At 49.8% G+C, this 18,407-nt stretch overlaps 2 protein-coding genes and 1 non-coding gene across 8 annotated transcripts in view; 1 reads left to right on the plus strand and 2 right to left on the minus strand.

Moving 5' to 3' along the window:
• Window positions 1-18,407, plus strand: part of Prdm15 (PR/SET domain 15) — a 62,056-nt gene that overhangs the window by 253 nt on the left and 43,396 nt on the right. For 4 of the 6 annotated variants that reach the window (XM_038346152.2, XM_038346157.2, XM_038346158.2 and 1 more), the window contains exons 2-5: window positions 12,720-12,765; window positions 13,358-13,451; window positions 14,992-15,145; window positions 17,198-17,450. In XM_038346152.2, the coding sequence (XP_038202080.1) occupies window positions 12,729-12,765; window positions 13,358-13,451; window positions 14,992-15,145; window positions 17,198-17,450 (538 nt within the window). In that variant the 5' untranslated portion in view covers window positions 12,720-12,728. Of the gene's footprint in view, window positions 1-5,444; window positions 5,549-9,607; window positions 9,622-12,719; window positions 12,766-13,357; window positions 13,452-14,991; window positions 15,146-17,197; window positions 17,451-18,407 lie in introns of those variants that run through there. The other 2 variants (XM_038346154.2, XM_038346155.2) reach the window with 2 other exon arrangements.
• LOC119824971 (phospholipase D2-like) lies at window positions 6,828-11,085 on the minus strand. Its single transcript, XM_042055901.1, has 3 exons — window positions 11,031-11,085; window positions 10,540-10,834; window positions 6,828-8,011 (listed from the first exon to the last, which is right to left on the minus strand). The coding sequence occupies exons 1-3, from the start codon at window positions 11,083-11,085 to the stop codon at window positions 7,333-7,335; spliced, it is 1,029 nt and encodes a 342-aa protein (XP_041911835.1). The 3' UTR covers window positions 6,828-7,332.
• On the minus strand, window positions 8,078-8,184 carry LOC119825867. The gene has a single exon (XR_005287324.1). It is a non-coding gene; the product is annotated as a U6 spliceosomal RNA (small nuclear RNA).

Raw genomic sequence — 18,407 nt, forward strand, 5'->3', positions numbered from 1 at the left:
CCGTGGGCGATCGGAGTCAAAACCCGGCTGGATTCCGGAGCCGCTCCGGGATCGCCCTGCGCCCGCCGGGTTCCGCCGCCGCGGGCTCGGCCTCCGCCCTGGGTCCCCGACCTCGGTCCCGCGCGCACGGCCCGCGCCAACTGCCCGCCACGAGCCCGGCCCACGCCAGCCCGCGCCCGGCCGCCCACTCGCTGGCTCGGCGCCCCCCGCCCGGCCCAGGCTTGGGCGATGCGCCCCCGTTGCGCCCAAAGTCAGGCCCGGCGTGGCTGCGGGCTCAGGTCCCTACAGTCCCTTCCCAGCCACCCGGCCGCCTTACCCGGTTTTCGGGCGCAGCCCAGGGAGGGGCCTTGGTCTCCAGCCCCTTTGGCGTTTAAGAAAGTCCGAGGCTGCGCCACGGCTCCGAGGCCCAGGCGATTTACTTGTCGCTACCTTTTGGTGGCCTAGGAACCACAGTGGAAAGAAAGGCTGGAGACGTGCCCGCCTCCTATTTGGGGAGAGGGTGGACAGGAGGGGCCCAGGGTCAGGTGGAGCCTGAGTGCTCCAGAGGTGAGTTTTGAGAGGTCAGAGTTAGAACATCAGCTCGTGGTGGGTAGCTCGTGCGCACTTGTCCAGCCGAGCCCTTCTTGCAGTAGATGGAGAGCCTCTTCACACAGGCTCACAAGCGTCCCCCTCCTCTGAGGTGGATTAAAATGGTAGAAGCAAGTGTGTGAACTGAAGACACGTGGACCGGTGTCTGAATTTAAAGCTGCCAACGCTTCTTTCAAAAACATATGCTAAGAGCCAGTCAGAACCCTCAAATGGAGGTGCTAGTGCAGAACCCCACTGGCCTGAAGGCGATTTTAAGGGTAAAACCCGAAGAAGTCTCTGGCTCTGGGAACCTCTCAGAGGTGGCAGGGACAGTACTCCCTGGTCACTGCAGTGATGCAGTTGCTGAGATATGATCCCCTACACACCCTGGCCATATATATTTTGCTTCAAACCTATAGGCTTTCCACATCTTACTTGCTGCAACCTCTTTCTCAGACTTCCCCTGAAATCACCGTCTTATTCTGAAATAAAACCTATAGATCAGATTATTCAAAGGAAAACTGTTAAGTTTTCTCCTTTTTTTTTTCTTTTACTTCTGTCTGTGATTCATGATTTTACACAAATGTCAGCAAAGAATATACTAATTGTTCTCTTTGGGGAGCAGACAGGGTGGTTTATTTCTTCGGGAGACAAATGAGTAAATTAAACATAACCACAGCGAGGCTGATGGCAAGTGCTATGATCCCAGCACCCAGCAGGCTGAGACAGGAGGATCTTGAGGTGCAGGGGAGCCTGGGCCTCATAGTGAGATCCTGTTGCAAAGCTATCTTAGTGTGATTACCTTTGAGAATTACCTTTGTTCCCATGTCCTCCTGTCATTCCCCCCCCCCCCATGGTTATCTATGCAGAAGGCAGGGAAGACACTGCTGCGTTTTACAGGTGTTATGGAGCTTAAAACTGGTCACCAGCAGTGGCTTACAAGGCTGTCCAGACTCAGTTTATCATCTGTAGGCTGATACTTGTTCGGGGTACCTTACCCAGGTTCATTTACCAGGCCATTTTGTGGTAAATGTTTCATGCACCCAGGGAGCAATGGAGGAGGTTTAGGAGGCCGTGTAGATCATAGGTAACACTGGTTAGGAGTGGTAAGGACATGAAGGAGGAAGGCGGCTGGGTGTGCAGAGGTTGGCACACTCAGAACCGGGACAAGAACCATCTTAGGAAGCGGTGGTTGACTGAGAGACCAGTGCTGTGAGGGAGTCTAGCCTCTGAAGAGCAGAGTAGGCTCCGGTAGACATGCAGCTAGTGTACAGAGGCCTGGGTGGGCACGTAGTTGGGATCTCAAGCTGGATCAGGGTGGGAAAGCAGCAGGAAGATACAGAGAGCTTTGATCAGGGATGGCACAAGGTCCCTGTCCTTAGAGCTGAACCTGTGGCTGCCGCCTTGGAGAGCCAGGACATCACAAGAGTACAGACCAGTAGACTACACCCAGAATAGACGGAAACACTGAGAAGGTGATCCAGCCACGAAGGATGTCACTAAAAGGCACATGGCTGCTGTCCTGGAGGCACCAGCTGGCCTACTATCTAGGCATCCTCAGCTGCCCTTCAGAGAGGCCATGGGCATGAGTGGGACCTGCTTGACTAGGGCAGGTCTTCCCTTGCCCAGGGCAGGAGACCACATTGATCCATTTGTCCTCTGACTTAGTATAGTTATGGCTCTAGAGAATGGGTGTTTTCTTCTACAGGTATGGGAGATACAAAGTCACTGTGGGTGGCCACTCTCTAGCAACTTGAAGCCCTCCCTAACTGGCAATTTCACCTCTTAACTCAGAAGGGTAGGCACGACGCCCTGCTGTTTCCAGCCTCCTACTCCATCTCCTCACCATGTAACTCTGCTCTTGTCTCCCAGAAGAAGCCATAGTGGTCATTTATCCTCAGCAGGGTAAATGCCCTGTGTACTTCCTTCAACCAGCTTCTCAAAACTAGACCTTTTTTGGTGCTCAGTGACAGTTCAGTGAAGGCTGCCACAGCTCACTCAGAAGAAATGAACGCAGCCTGTGGTCCTGTGAAATCATGTCTGATTCAATGGATAGACATACTTGTGTTGCGAGAAGTTACGACAGGGGCGTCAGGAGAGCAATTGCAGGCAGCAGTGTGTAATGGACGGTTTAGGATCTCCAGGGAAGGAGGCAGGAGGGTACAGAGAAGAGGCGGGGTCAGCTTGCTGATGCTTAAAGAGAAGCTGATTACTGTGAGTTGGAGGTGACTGAGGCCTTCCCATCATGGGACTTAAATTTTAATAGCTGTATTTACAAGAGTGACATCAGGATCTGTTTTAGAGGTCAGTGGTACTTTCATCTCTTGCTGTTCTTTAAATCAGGCCTGGTCAGGTAAGCTGGTACTGAAGTACGGGGAATGGAGAATGGTAGAAACACACTTTTGTGGGGATGTTGGCAGAGAGAGTGCTGGGCCTGGTGCCTGGCATTAGGTAGCTTCAGAGGTGGGTCCAGATCTAGGGAGGTGAAAGAGCTGCACCGGGATCCTGGCTTAGAGGTGGCTTTCGACTTTGTGCCAAATCTGGGGGAGGGGGATGGCCAAGGAGACACTGCAAGGTCGCTGCATGTGGACAGAGGTGTGACATACAGATGGCACGGGGTATCCAGTGAGGGAAGCAAAGCAGGATCTGGGATGGAGGGGGGACTCGAGGTACTGATGGAGGGGGATGTAGGCAACAGAGAGAGACCTGTGGAGCTGTGTGCTGTGCAGCTGGTTCGCCCATTCCAGAGCCCATAGAAGTAGTTTTCAACCGGTGGGTTTCAAACCTTTTTTCCTGCATAAGATATTTATATTATGATTCATAACAGTAGCAAAATTACAGTTATGAAGTAGCAACATAGTAATTTTATGGTTGGGGGTCACCACAACATGAGCAACTGTATTAAAGGTCTCAGCATTAGAAAGATTGAGAACCACTGCCCTAGGAGGTGAGGAAGCTAGCAGTTTTCCCAGGACTTACACAGTAGAAGGAAAGAGAAGGTCACATGGGTGACCTCCAGGCAAAGTCCTTTTGTTTCAGTGTGTGAGCTCTGGGTGTCCAGAGATGCTGCCAGAAGAGGTGCAATAGGAAAAGTTTCCGGGGGAAAAGTGGGGAGGCATCCTTTCAGTGTGGTACTTTCTGTTGTGAACTTGCAAGGAGAGCCGTGTTAGGACAGACCTTAAACAGTAGGTAGGAATTTGACATTGGGGCGAAGGTTTCTGACTTAGTCTGTTTGCTGGTAAGATGACAGAATTCCCCAGACAATGTAATTTATAAAGAGCGAGACCATATGGAGGCTGTCCCCAGCTGGGTTAGAGGGCACCAGGACCCCGTAGACAGGGTATTATCCTCAGGTTACTTTTCTGGGTCAGCTATCGGCCATCTTGCAGTATCATGTGGGAGAGCATCACTAATGAAGAAGTGGGGAGGACCATGTATGGGTCCATGAGAAGGGATAGCATCTTGTGACCCACCCACTCACCTGATAGCATCACAGTGACAGCCGTGTCACAGCCAGGGTTTTGAGACCACATAGCAGTTTGGGGAGAGGAAAAAGCAACTGGTGGCACGGAGGCTGGGAAGGGGACCTGGATAAATCCTTAGGAAACCGTGCAGGTGAATGCCTTGCTGAAGTCCCTCGTCTTCCAACCTCCGTCACATGGGGTGGGGGCAGGCACTGAGCCTGTGGGATCTAATGAGCTTTATTGTGTAAATTAGACCTCTGCTGCCCTCTGCTGAGATATCCGCTGGTCCAGGCTCTGTTTGGCAGGATGTGTCAGTATCACAGGATCCCTTGGATGAATGGCGTGGCCTGGGGGATAGTCCTGAAGCCAAGTGTGTCCTGAGTTCTTCACAGTGCCAGGGGTGTGCAGGGGTTGACTTTCATGGCCTTCTGACTGGGAAGAAGGGATCATACCTACTGTGTCAAGAGATTGCCTTTGATTGTTCTGTTGTTTGAAACATGAATGCTGGGTCCACAGTTGTGTGCAGAGCCACCACATACAGTTGAGTGGCTGCCTTTGAGAAACATCCCTGTATCCAGTTCTCTCTGCAGGTCTTTGACATTTTCTAAGTTTGATGAACACATGCTAGTTAGTTATGGCAAGTTTGCCTTTTACCGAGATGGTTCACAGTGCTGCTTAGCTTAGCGCAGCGATGGGCAAGATACTTTTAGAACTCCTCCCTCATAGGCTGCCACATTTCTGCTGTCATGATTGGCTAAGCTAGGATCTTCAAGTTAAACACACTGCCTCAGTTTCTATTTTTATGGACTAGGCTGTACACCTCTTTTGCCCAGAAACCCCTTTGCAAGAACCAAAAGTGAACACTGGAAATAAAACCTAACTGCAGATGAGCTAGGAAAATCAGAAAGGATGTAGAAGTTAGGAAAGAAAAAAAATCTGAGCAGCTTCAGAGCCAAGGACTCCAAGCTGCCAGAGTGGCAGGCCCAACCCTAAGAACTCAGATACAGGGGCTAAACCGGACTTGGAGGGTTCTGAAGATGGAAGTTGTGTACAAGTACATTGATGACTGGAAAGAAATCAGACATGGTGGTGTGGTGCTGGAAGCTGTGGGCCAGAAGGGCTCTGTCTCGCATTCTGAGTGAGACTGCCGTGCCCTGGCAGCTTGCTGTGCTTCAAGGTTCCAGTAGGCACACTCAGACCAGAACCAGATCCAGGCTTTCCAGGGAAGCTGCGGTGGGGGGTGGGGCAGGAAGTGAGTAGAAACACAGGAAACAATGCACTTAGGAGCAAAGCAAGATGTCAGTGCTGGGAAGATTTGGAACATGCAGGCATCTGAGAAGGGGGTCAATGAAATGGGTGGATGTGGGGCCCAACTCATTCATTTGCCTTTCTAAACAGCTAGCTGAAGCCGTGGAGAATGTGGTAGTGCTCAGACTCCCCTCCTCCAGCAGCAGGATCAAGTGGAGGAGCAGTATCCAATCACAAGCCCTGTTTTGCAGGTTGTGAAGTTAGGCCAGGTGAGGGCTGCAGGAGCTGATGTGGGAGTGGAGCTGGTGAACAGAAAGGGCTGTGTGGGGTCCATGAGGCTCAGAGGACAGAGGCCCAGCAAGACAGCCCTGTGCCTTGGAATCAGGCCTGGGTGTTTGTGGTGGTAAACGCAGGACCTTCTGCAGAGCAGTCGTTCAGCAGGGAGAAAGCTATAGCTTGGCTACTGTGGTCATCTGTTTGCATGGACCATTTTCTCCTGTAAAGGGTCGGGTTGCTGACACTGTGTTCAACTCGGGGGTCCTGCTGTCCTCCGCTCTGTGGTACAGGAGAACAGTCTGAATTTTAAAGATGGGTAGAGAGAGTGGGATTAACAGAGGGTGGTGAGCCCGGGCTGAGAGCAAAGCTGTGCTGAGTGTAGAAGGCAGGCACAGTGTGCTGGTTAATATTAACTGTCAGCCTGATGGAATGAAGAAGCACCTGGGAGGGGCCTCTGGGCAAGCCTGTGGGGGCTCGTCTTGATTATACTTATTAATGTGGGCAGACCTATCTTGACTGTGTAAAATGGAAGAAGTCAGCTGAACATTGGGAAGTATTTATCACAATCTGCTTCCGGGCTGGCCCCCTCAAGCTCCTGCTGCTTTGACTTCCTACCAAGACTGAACTATGTGCCAAAATAAACCCTTAAGTTACTTTTGTCAGAGTATTTTATCCCAGCAGCAGGAAAAAACATTAAATAAGCAGGTAGTCCAGAAAGGAACCATCATTTAATGGTAGAAAGCATCGCACTCCATAGGAAACAAGCTTAGGAATAGCTCACAGACCAAAAGTCCAAATATGGGAGCCAGAGCTCAGGTGACCAAGAGGTCTAAATAAGGGGTCCCTTCTGGGTTGGTGGTTGTGCTGATCTTCTGGCATGGACGGCATGCTGGAACCATTCTGCATCTGCATCTAGGTATACACCTGCCCTCGGGTGTCTGTCTGCACAGGAATAGGCATAGGAGGACTAAGGATGGGAAGACTCTGCCCGCAGTTGTTTGGAGCAGACCAGAAAGGAGCTCAGAGTATATAGTCCTTTGAGGAAACCAAGGTCCAGGAAAGGGTGATGATCACCCTCCAGCAAATACGCTGGAATCTGGCATCTAGCCCTCCTGTACTAGTGCAGGGCTGATTATAATCCTGTGACCCTTCAGCCTCTCCATCACAGAGGGAAGTTCCCTCTACCTAGCTAGGCTGATGAGCTGCTGGCCAGCTGATCTTTTTTTTTTTTTTTCCTTTCTACACTTTTATTTATGAAATGTTTGAACCAATACAAAGTTAGTGTCTGTCAGCAGGCTGGTGGAGGCAGTTACAGTGTCTTCCCCACCACTGTTGGTGGGGACTGCAGTCAAAAGTGGCTCCGCTCTCCCTCCATCTTGGCAGCGATGGACAGGGAGAGAGGCCCTGGGGCACATAGGGGGTTCAAGGGCAGGAGGAAGAGTGAGATGAGGAAGACCCAGGACAGGAGTCCCTTTTCCTGGAATAAAAGGCCTGACCTCAGGCCTCCTAGTAAGAGTTAGGCTTCTATGAGCAGTGGTTTGAACTAGGTGGTGGGAGGACAAACCTCTCCAGAATGCTCTCCTGCCTCCCCAGGCCAGGCTTGGGAGTGCTCCCTTGAGTTACTTCTCAAGTAAAGGTCCTCTGTGATTCTCTAGTATTCCTTAGAGATGCCCTCCCTAGGGATCAGAGGGCACTACCCTTGGAACTCAGGGTTTGTGGCAAGGATCAGGCACCATGGAGCCCGGCGGCTGTGGCTGCTGCCAGGCTGAAGCCTCAGCTACGTCCATACTTCTAACGGGATCATGCCCTCCTTGCTCCCCAGCGGGGGCAATAGGGACTCATCCTCCAGAAACTTGAGGGGGAAGTGAACTAGGTGGCCCTGGATGTGGCTGAGTTCAGACTGGGCCAAAGAAGGGCTGACCATGGCCAAGGGCTCCACAGCCACATACTCCCGGAGAGACCGTAGGGAACGAGTGGCATTGGACGGCAGGCAGCGGAAGATCTGCTCATAGATGTTGGCATTGTTCTCGGCTGTTTCTTGCCACATCTGGAAGAAGTCGTCACAGACGGGGTCTCGGAGATCCAGGTCTGGCCGGGTATTTGCCCCAAGAATCACACTGAAACAGTGCTTCCGCAAACTCAAGGCAAACCTGCCTGCCTGGTACTCCACCCCGTCCATGAGGGACGCCTCCATTTCTGTATCCTCAATCAGTATGGCTAGCTCACTGTCCCGTTTCCCCAGCAAGCTCCTGTCATTGATGTTCGCAAAACCAATGATGACTGTCCTGTCATCTGCGATGAGCAGCTTGCTGTGGATATAGATGAGCTCAGAGACTGGGTGTCCGCCCAGCTCTCCATGTGTGCGAAGCCCACAGATGGACATGTAATCCCGCCACGCTGTCCCCATGGCTGCTTTGAGACGGTGTAAGATTGAATATTCCCCACGACACAGGGTCCTGAGAGGAAAGAAAGGGTGAGGGAGGCAGAGGCTGAGGAGGAGGAAGGGAAGAGCTGAGAGAGGCAAAAATATGGAACGCTTCACGAATTTGCGTGTCATCCTTGCGCAGGGGCCATGCTAATCTTCTCTGTATCGTTCCAATTTTAGTATATGTGCTGCCGAAGCGAGCACCCAGCTGATCTTTTTTGAGAGATTCCCTAGACCTCCAATGCCTGATGTGTATCTCGAGTGGAGTTTGTAGTGCTCTCGAGTGTTGGCTCAAGATTCTCTCTGCTTATTCCCGGGCTCCTTTATCACCTATCAAACCTAGATCCCAGTACAGAGTTTGAGAAACTGTTCATTTGCTTTTTCCCTATTGAGATTTCTCCCCTATTGCTATTAATGTAGCCCTGAAAGCTTGTGCCAATGGGACGGATGGTCCTTTTGTTTAAACAGAAATCCCCAGGGCCTCTAAACCAGAGATGACTTTCAAATCCTTGAGCTATAACTATTCAAGCTAAGGTCCATTGTAAATGAAGAACATAACTAGATCTCCAAGACTTAATGTGAGAAAGTTCCTTAAACGTGAATTGCATACATGAGGATCCTTGGGGTATGAAAGTAAGCAAAGGGCAGCTAAGTCTCTGTGTTTGATTCTTCCAAGAACTTTCACAGCTGTGAACAGGGTTGTCCTAAAGTTTCTATGGAGAAGCCCAGCATGGGAATGCATGCCTTGAATCCAACACTCAGGCAGATGTCTTGAGTCCAAGACCAGCTTGGTTTACACAGCAAGTTTCAGGGACACATAGTCAGACCCTGTCACAACAAAACAATACAAAACAAAAGGAGGAAGAAGAAGAAGAGAAATTCTGTGGAGAGGCAAAGGAACCAGAAAGACTAAGGCAGGAAGCCATGAAGCCGCACAGTAAGGCTGGAGTGGCAGGCTGTTGATTGTCCTTCTCTTGTGTGGTGGCAGCAGCCATCAGAACAGAATCCTGAGATAGCCACGTGGACTCATCAACAGATGTAATGGTTTATGTTGAAACAGGGTCCTCTATAAAGCCACAGCTGACCTGAAGCATGTGATTCTCCTGCCTCAGCCGTGTTATCCTGGGATTATCTGCTCACCACACCCAGAGTTGTGCTATTTTTTTTTTAAATAAGATGTGAGGTCAGAGTTAATTTTTTGCATGTGGATGTCCAGTCACCCTAGCACCATTCGAGGGAAGAAGGTCCTTCCTCCTCTGAACTGCTCTGTCATTGTGGAAACTGGACCAGGTGTGTGTGGGTCTGTGTCTGTCTGTTGAGTGCCTTCCTGCCTAGGTCTCCGTCATAGCTTCATGGTTAAGCTTGGGGTCGGTAGACTGAGTGCTCCCATTAACATGCCTGTCTTATTTAATTTTTCCTATTGCTGCAATAAAATACCACACAAAAGTAACTTAAAGGAAAAAAAGCTTATTTTGACGGGATACAGTCCCTCAGTGGGGAAAGTGTAGCTGCAGGAGCAAGAGGGAGATGGACACATTGTATCCTCATTTCAGAAGCAGAGAATGCGGATGCTCAGCTTGCTTTCTCATTTTTACTCAGTCCAGGACCCCAGCCCATGGAATGGTGCTGCCCACAGTTAAGGTGGGTTTTCTCCCTTCAGTTATCCCAATCTAGATAATCATGGACATGCCCAGAGGTTAGCCTGATCTACACAGTCCCCTTGATGATTGTAGATCCTGTCCCTTTGAAAGTGAATATTACCGTTACACTTGTCACCTGGCGCAGGCTGTGTCTGCTAGGGAACGTATGCCCGGAGTCCACCCTCACTTGTATCACCAACCAGTTAGATTCAAGAGGTCCTTGACAGAATCTCCTAGACACTGAAAATGCATTTGGTTTCCTGATAATGCCACAGTGGCCCTTTGCCACTGTAGCCATGTTTAGTTGGTGTGCTGTAGGCATGGACCAGGTTTGGGCTACAGCTGAGTCAGCTGAAGGGCACAGAAAACCTGCTGGGCCCTAGCCAACTGCTGGGCAGGTCTTTGAGCATCCAGTAAGCATTCAGTACTGCTGCTGCCTCCTGGTCCATGGAACATACTTTGAAACACTGGAAAGAGGCAACCTTTTCTCCTCTTTTGCACTAGATAGTACTTTATAATTTTTTCTTTGGGGATTTCCTTCCCATTTTTGGTTTTTAGACAAGCTATCCCTGTACATCCCAGACTTGCCTTGAATTCACAGTTTTTCTGTTTTCGCCTGCTTTGTGTGTGTGGATGGGGCAGGGAATGGTCATAGGTGTGTGTTAACTACACCAACACTGTTCTGTTAATATGGGAGGGTCATAGAAATCTGAGGACTGAACTTGGCTTCTACAGCCTAGCACATTAATGGATGTGAACAAACTTTGAAAATGTACATCATCAGTTCTCGTGACCCCTGCTTAGAAGAAGATTCTAGAAATGTGCTTTGGGGCCCAGATACTACTAATACAGAATGCCCAGGATTCTCATGTTGAGCCCCATGTAAGGACCAGCTTTATAGCATTTCCTGTGCTCTCACTTTCTAAAGCCTCCTGGCTTAGGATTTCTGTCCTTGTACTGCTGAGAGGGGTGGAACTGGAGCCTAGGCTGCTTTCCTAGGGAGAAGCACCCTACCACACCTCTGTGTACAGGTTCTAGTTCCAAAACAAGCAGAACAGTAGATTCTTCTTCCTCTGCTCTGCTCTGATGAGCTTTGTGGGCTGTGTTCTGTGTCCCGCTGGGATCTAGCCATGGCTTGGGATAGCCTCCTGTTACCTGTTCTGGTTGCAGAGCCCTCTGATCTGTGTGTAACTGGTGTGTAGAGCTGGTTTCTGCTGTAGTGCACAGATCCTCAAGCTCTTATGACAGGAGTGTGACCCTGATGCTGCTTGGTACGGTTGTGACTCTTGCCCGCCCACCTGAAGTTTGTAGTTTAGAAGCTCGGGCTCCAGCTGATGGTACTAGTGGGTGATGGCATAACCTGTAGGAGGAGAAACGTAGTGGAAGAAAGTTAGGTCATTAGGGAAATACCCCTCCCTGGAGACATTTGCTTCTCAGCTGCCATGAAGAGGGTAGCTTTGCTCATCCTGCATGCCCCACCGTGATGCTCTGTTTCCCATAGGCCTCCAGCCAGCAGCACTAACCACAGAATGATTCCCTGGAACTAAGCTAGTCCCTCCTTGCCTTCTGCTCAGTGACCAGCCACTATCCCCATCCTGGGTTGGTACCCACTCCACATGGTACCCACCTGCCAGGAGTTCTGAGAGGCCAGATGGAGGCATGGAACTGGGTTAGAGTTAGTAGGCCCTTGAGCCAGCTTAGATGCTGGTTCAAGAAAAGGAAAGTGTTATGCTGAGTTTGGGGAATAATGTGCCTAGTTGCTTTTAGCATTTTAAGGCAATGTGGAAAACTTGAAAACCGGGAATTCATCTGTCTTGATTGTGTATAGCACCTTTCTTCTCCCGTCCTGATGCTCTCAACCCTTCCCTTCTTTGCTCAGTAATAGCTTGCACAGCTGGTCTGATTTTTCACTGGGGTGTTAAGCTACCCGTGTTCTATTCTTCAGGTTGCTGGGGGTTGGGATGGGTTTGGAGAGCAAGAGAGACTAACATTTAGGAGGTGTGTATCAGCTTGCATCCTTTTCTGAGATGATGGTCAGCAGTGCACACCAGAGAGGCAGAGTGATCAGAGGAAGGATGTGAAGTGGGGAGGATATTGGGTGGGACATGCTGAGTACCCCTCACTGTGTTTCTCCCCACACTGCATGAAGTCGATGTTTTTATATCTATCTTAGAGCTTAGGCATCTGATATCCCAGAATGAACAACACCTGCATCACTCTGTCTGAAACACGGTCTGTGCTTAACTGCCCACTATGGAGATGGCTTTTGAGGCAACCTTCAAAGGATGCCTGGGAAATAGAAATAGCTTGACAAAGGTCTCTGTGGGAGCAGGAGAACCCACCGTGCTGTGTGTCAGACACTACTTTTTACCCACTCGGGATGATGAGATCATTGGCATGAACTAGACACTGAAGGACAGATTGCAGTGGAAATGCCTCTGTGCAGAATTCACAGCCGTGAGAGGGCAGAGAATCAGCGGCAGCAAGAAAAGTGGCTTCTAAAATAGTGTATCTTTCATAAATGACAGCTGCTGTAAAACAATGGAGATCTGAGTTCATTACGGCCGCCTTGTCATGAAGGCATTCAAATCCATTGCTTTTCCTAAGAAACAGTATTACTGAAGGTGAGAAAAGTTAGCAGAATGGATTCCAGTGTTTGTTCTCTTAAAAGCATCGTGTTATATCCCTGAGCAGGATCAAGGAGCCTTAGAAGAGATTATCTAAAAACTGTTAGTGAGCTGAAGAGATGGCTCCCTCAATTAAGTGCTTTCCAGGCAAGCATGAGGACCTGAGGTTGATCCCCAGTACCCACATTTTAAAAGCTGTGCTTGTGACGTGTACTTGTAATTCCTGCACTGGGGAGGCAGCGACAGAATCCCTGCTGTTCCTTGGCCATCCAGCTTAGCCTCATTGGCAGACCCCAGGCCCCAGGGAAAAGTCCATATCTTGGAGAAGTAGGTGGATGACTTCAGAAGAGTGACATCTAACAGTGATTTGACCTGCACACATAGGTGTTATGTGCACCTCTACACATAGGAAAGCCCACACATAAACTATGTAAAAGCTCACTGTTAATGGATCTCTCTTGTATCTTGACAGGTGTTAACAATGGCTGAAGATGGCAATGAGGAGATCATGTTTATCTGTAAGTGACCCATAGACCTCTCTGTGGCTAGTATGATGTTATAGAACGCAGATGGGATTGACTCTTCCTGTCTAGGGAAAGCTACATCCGCATTTTGTTTGTATAGCACAGACATGCACTTCTGTAATTTGCGCAGTTGCTTTGAGAGCCTGGGTATTACCTGTCTGCTACAGTGCTGTGGCCACAGATCACTTCTCTTCAGTGCTCCGTTAGGGGCACATGACTGGCTGACCTTTAACTCAGAAAGTCACCAAGGTTTAGAAAGAGCGAAGAGTATGAGATTTAGGGTAATGGGTTAGTACTATCCTAGATCCTGATTTTCCTAACCATGGAGATGATATGTGGGGCTTGAAAGTGCCGTAGACTGGTGCTCTTGAGAAGGGCTCTCGATTGGCATTCTGTGCTTTCAGGAGCACTAAGAGGTGACTTCTGTGGCCAGGCCTCCTGTATCTATTGTACCCTTGCTTGTCTTTGTGTTAGCACATGTCTCATGAACTTCATTGCATTAGAGTCCCCTTTCCCAGGTTTGTGATCTTTGGGTTTCTCTCTCACTGAACATTGTCCCCTCTGACATTCAGTGTCTGTTTTACAGGGTGTGAAGACTGTAGCCAGTACCACGACTCAGAGTGTCCTGAACTGGGTCCTGTGGTCATGGTCAAGGACTCCTTTGTACTGAGCAGGGCAAGGTGAGTGAGTGCCTAAGCTTCCACAGCTGTTCTGTCTATGAAGAAGGGCTCTTTATGTGTCTGCTGTGGCCACAGTGCAGAGGCCTCAAGTGTCTACAGATAGAAGGAAGCTTGAGAGTCAAAGTGAAAGACTGTGTGTGTTGAGGGGCGGGGTGTGGACACTTCCTGCTGGGATGAGTCCTAAGAGTTTCAGAGCATGAGGCTGTGTTTCCTTGGTATAGTCAGGAACCTTGGCATCTGGGCTGTGTCAGCCTGGACTTCGTCAGTTTATGCGTTGAGCAAAAGCAGCTAAACTCACCAGGTAGTGGTGATGCATATTTTTGATCTCAGCACTCAGGAAGTACAGGCAGGGTGATCTCTGTGAGTTTGAGGCCAGTCTGGCCTACAGAATGAGTTCCAGGACAGCCAGGGCTACACAGAGAAACCCTGTCTGAGGCGGGGGATGGACAAATTATTGCCTATTGGTTTTCATCTGTGTTCTGAATCTAGGCCTCTGTGGACAGTTATGCACTGTGGACAGAATAAGCTCAGTCGGGTAAGGGTTCTGGGTAGGTTCTGGGGAACAGGTCAAGCTGCTGTAGCTACCAGGAAAAACGAACCTTGCAGATGTACCGAGACAGCTTAGTAGCCAGACATTGCTCTGCAGGCCCATGTTTTCCTGTGAGGTCTGTGCCTTCAGAGATCTAGGGGAAGGGCCCATAAACTACCAGTAGCTTGGGACTTGGAGAGCCTAAGTTACCCCTCTGCGGCCCCGATGGTGCCTGACTTGGTCTGATGCTGGACTAAAATACTCAGTATCTTACCACTGTTTCTAGAAATCTCCCAACTGGTGTGTACCCCCATTTATTCATCTTTATTTGTGACTTACGTTTTCAAAACACTTTTGCCCAAAGTAGAGAGCTGATGGCAGCTCTTCTGTGGGGGTGAGGTGCCAGATGCCCATCAAAATCCAGCTGAAGACATTGAGTGCAGAGCCAGCCCTAGGCCATTGACTCTTGCAGCATCTGCTCATCCCCAGGAAGGATGGCCTACCTCTGTCTGCTTCTCGACATGTCTTCCACTAGCCCAACCTGAGGTCCCAGCTCCATGACTTCCTTTTCCATCATTTTCTTTGACCTTATAGTCTGGCTAATAGAGGCACATGCTCAGTGAAGCTGATCCAACCCTCCCAGACCGGAGCCCCTTTGTTGCTCTTCAACCTGATATGCTCTGTGCCCCTCTTTCTCCCTTCCTCCACCATTCTCTACAACCTGGAAGGTCATAACCTTGTCTGATTTAGTTCTTATATACCAGCCCCCCACACTAAGAATGTGGGGTCAGCATTGTCTTGTGGGGCTCTAAATGTTTCCATTAGTATATGGGCTCTGGGTCCTCACAAGTCTAGCCCCATTTCTGTTCCCATTTATAGGAAGAGATTCTGCTCCCTGTCAGAGAGCATCTTTGGAGCATGCGGGGCTGGGGGGGGGGGGTTGTAGGCACTTCACTGCTCTGATCAGTGGGTAAGGTGGCAGGACCTCTTTGAAACTTCTTCTGCTTCCAGGTCCTCCCTCCCCTCTAACCTGGAGATCAGACGCCTGGATGACGGGGCTGAAGGTGTGTTTGCGGTGACCCAGCTAGTCAAGCGCACACAGTTTGGTCCATTTGAGTCCAGGAGGGTCGCGAAGTGGGAGAAAGAGTCTGCGTTTCCCCTGAAGGTAAAAGTTGCATGGGCAGGGACTTTGTGGCTCCCTCAGAACCTGGGGCTGCATGACTCCTGATGGGAATGGAATGAGGACATCTGAGGGGTGATGATTTGTAAATGCTGGAGAAGTCTTTCCTTCACTTCAGTTTGCGTTATTCCTCAGAGTGTGAGGGTTAAGACAATGCCTACTAACTTGTAGGTCTTTCGGGAGTACATTTAAGAGCACACAGGAGAGACCCCATGCTGGTGTGACCCTTGTCCTCCCCCAGCAGGTGCTGTGGCTGCAGCACAGCAATGATCTCTGTAGCTTCCTATACCAGTGTGGCAATCTCACTCATGTATGAGTTGCAGGAAGCTCTCCGAGACTTGAGTGACTGCATGGGGCTAGGTAGCTGCACAGAGCATATCTAGCTGAGGGACAATGGGTGTCTCCAACTTGGATATAACACCAAGAGAAACAAAGTGGATGTCAGTTACAGGGATGACTGAGGCTCTAAAGTGAACCCCAGGAAGCCTTCTGAGACTGAGGAGGCCCACACATAGGGCAATCCTTTGGAAATGGTTAGGACATAAACAAATGAGGGTTGAGTTGCTCCTCAGCAGCCCTAAAGACAGTGAGCTTCTTCTGAGACCCAAGAGAAGCAGCCACCAACCTTAGGTGTTGTAGCCTCAGAGTCTGGCACTCCTGGGATTTTGAGCTTATGGGACAGACTTCAGCCAAAGAGGAAAGACAAATACCTGATGAAAGATACTAAAAATAAGTAAATAAATAAATAATGTGTAAGGAAAGCATAAGGTTCTGTGCTAAAGAATGATGGGAAAGGCCTAAATCTCAGCCTGGAAAGGCAGGTAGCCTAGTGCCCTCTGTGGGCCCAGGTTATGGGTACACGCTGGTGTCATCACATGGCTGGAGAAACTCTTTCATGCCTGTTTGACTTCTTTTCACCTCCTCAATTCTAAAGGTTATTTTCAGGTATCAACTTGTTCTTAGCTCTGAGCACCTTTGTGTCCCAAGAGAAGCCCTGTGTCCCTGAGAAGAGGGTGGAAATGTGCCTTCCACACCCACTAGGGGTCACTGAGCAGCTGGTGGCCTCCAAGTTTTTCCCTGCATTTCCGAGAGTCTCTGAGGGTCTGTTCAAGAAAAGCTTGGCAATGGGACAGGGTCCCTGAGGAAGCAATCATCATTCCACAGGTAGAGAACAGACCCTATACTTGTGTTAACTCAAACTTAAAGTCACTAAAGGCTCTCCCTGCCTGCTCTCAATTAACACTGAAGCTGTTCTGATGCTGCAGCCCAGGGACAGCTTACCTGAACTGAAGAACTCGACTGATGCCGTGCTTAGAGCAGAACCAGGAGGAAAATTCCAATTTCTGGATATCTACCTGAGCTATGGGGAGAACTCAGGTGTCCCATTCCCAATGAGGCTGGGAGAAAAGTTCATTGTTATGCTGGACTGGAGGAGAGCTCAGGGTCCCCTCAACATCTGCACAGGAGGAGAACTCAGGGTCCCCTCAACATCTCCACAGGAGGAGAACTCAGGGTCCCCTTGATGTCTGCACAGGAGGAGAGCTCAGGGTCCCCTTGATGTCTGCACAGGAGGAGAACTCAGGGTCCCCTTTATATCTACACAGGAGGAGAACTCAGGGTCCCCTTGATGTCTGCACAGGAGGAGAACTCAGGGTCCCCTTTATATCTACACAGGAGGAGAACTCAGGGTCCCCTTGATGTCTGCACAGGAGGGGAGCTCAGGGTCCCCTCGATGTCTGCACAGTAGGGGAGCTCAGGGTCCCTTCGATGTCTGCACAGGAGAGAGCTCAGGTGTCTTACTCCCCATCTGGATCACAAAAGTACTCAGATACTCCAACGAGGAGGGACCTGCTGCATGTCTTCAACTTCTTTGCTGTGCCTACCACCTGAGCCATCTAAGCCACAAAATCTTTCTCTGACCCCCTGGCTGTGGCAAACAGCTTGTCAACAGGTCCTATCAGAAGCAGTGTTGTCTCCCCATGGTCCCATGCCACACTGATAGACTGGTCAGTAACCAGTCTGTGACCCTCCTCTCAGGTATTCCAGAAGGACGGACATCCTGTGTGCTTTGACACTTCCAACGAAGATGATTGCAATTGGATGATGCTGGTGCGACCAGCACTAGAGCCTGGGCACCAGAACCTGACAGCCTACCAGCACGGCAGTGATGTGTATTTCACCACCTCGAGGGATATTCCTGCAGGCACTGAACTCCGTGTGTGGTATGCTGCCTTTTATGCCAAGAAGATGGACAAGCCCATGCTGAAGCAGGCCTGCTCTAGCATCCAGGGTACATCTTATTTCTTCACTGTGGTTGGGCCCCTTGCCAGAGATGCTAATGAAGGTGCCAGCAGCTGAGATGGGGGCAGTGGGATGGAATCCGTGCAGTGCTTGGCCCCCATGCCTGGGCCTATGGGGTGACAGAGAGACAGTGCCTCTCTGTCTTTAGGTGATTTGAGGCACTTGGGCATAAAACAGGTTGGCACTTGCTTTGGTCTCAGGGCTCCCACAGTGGCCCACCCTCCTGGTGCTGTGAGGAAGCAGTTTATTCTTGTGAGCACAGAGGCCCAGGGACGGCCAAATGAAGGTGAGGCCCAGGACAGGCTGAGTGATAGTATAGAAGGTAAGGTCTACAGGCAGGCCGAGTGTCAGTATAGAAGGTGAGGCCCAGAAAGCAGCCACATCACAATGTAGAAGGTGAGGGAACCGGGACTCGAACAACAGATCTGGCTGCTATACTGTCAGTGTGCTGGTACTGCCACTGTGTACTGGATAGCCGCTCCTCCCCAAGTCTGGTTCACGCACATGTGTGTATGCGTGTGCCCAGGCAAAAGTGTGGGATGTCTAGACAGATGCCTTGGTGTGTGCATGTGATTGTTTTAACCTGCAGAGCACATGCTCTTGTGTAGTAACAGATGCACGGTGCCTTTGTGTGTTTACAGACGTGTGTGTGCAGATGCACCAATCTGTGCATTTTTCAGCATGTATGCAGTATACAGTGTACATATTTTGTATTCTTATAGATGTATAGGTTTGTATATGTGTTAGAGTGTATGGATCAATGGGACTACATACATGTGTTAATATATGTAGTCATTTAGAAGTACATATATAGATGCAGATACACAGGTATGTACCTATATTAGCATGTGTGTAGATTTATAGGTCTGTGCCTGTATATGCTCAGATGTACAGATGTATGCATATGCTTGTATGTAAGTACAGCTATACAGGATTGTATATATAT

The sequence above is a fragment of the Arvicola amphibius genome, chromosome 10 (genome assembly GCF_903992535.2).
Source record: "Arvicola amphibius chromosome 10, mArvAmp1.2, whole genome shotgun sequence".
Classification (NCBI taxonomy): Eukaryota; Metazoa; Chordata; class Mammalia; order Rodentia; family Cricetidae; genus Arvicola; species Arvicola amphibius.

What these genes read in the sequence shown, in the direction of transcription:
- LOC119824971 (XM_042055901.1), bottom strand. Translation starts at nt 11,085, where the DNA reads ATGAGCAAAGCTACCCTCTTCATGGCAGCTGAGAAGCAAATGTCTCCA. An exon ending in GCAAATGTCTCCAGGGAGGG is followed by an intron (nt 10,835 to 11,030) that starts GTATTTCCCTAA and finishes TGTGCACTACAG; the next exon opens with CAGAAACCAGCTCTACACAC. An exon ending in AAGCCAGGAGGCTTTAGAAA is followed by an intron (nt 8,012 to 10,539) that starts GTGAGAGCACAG and finishes CTTTCCTCTCAG; the next exon opens with GACCCTGTGTCGTGGGGAAT.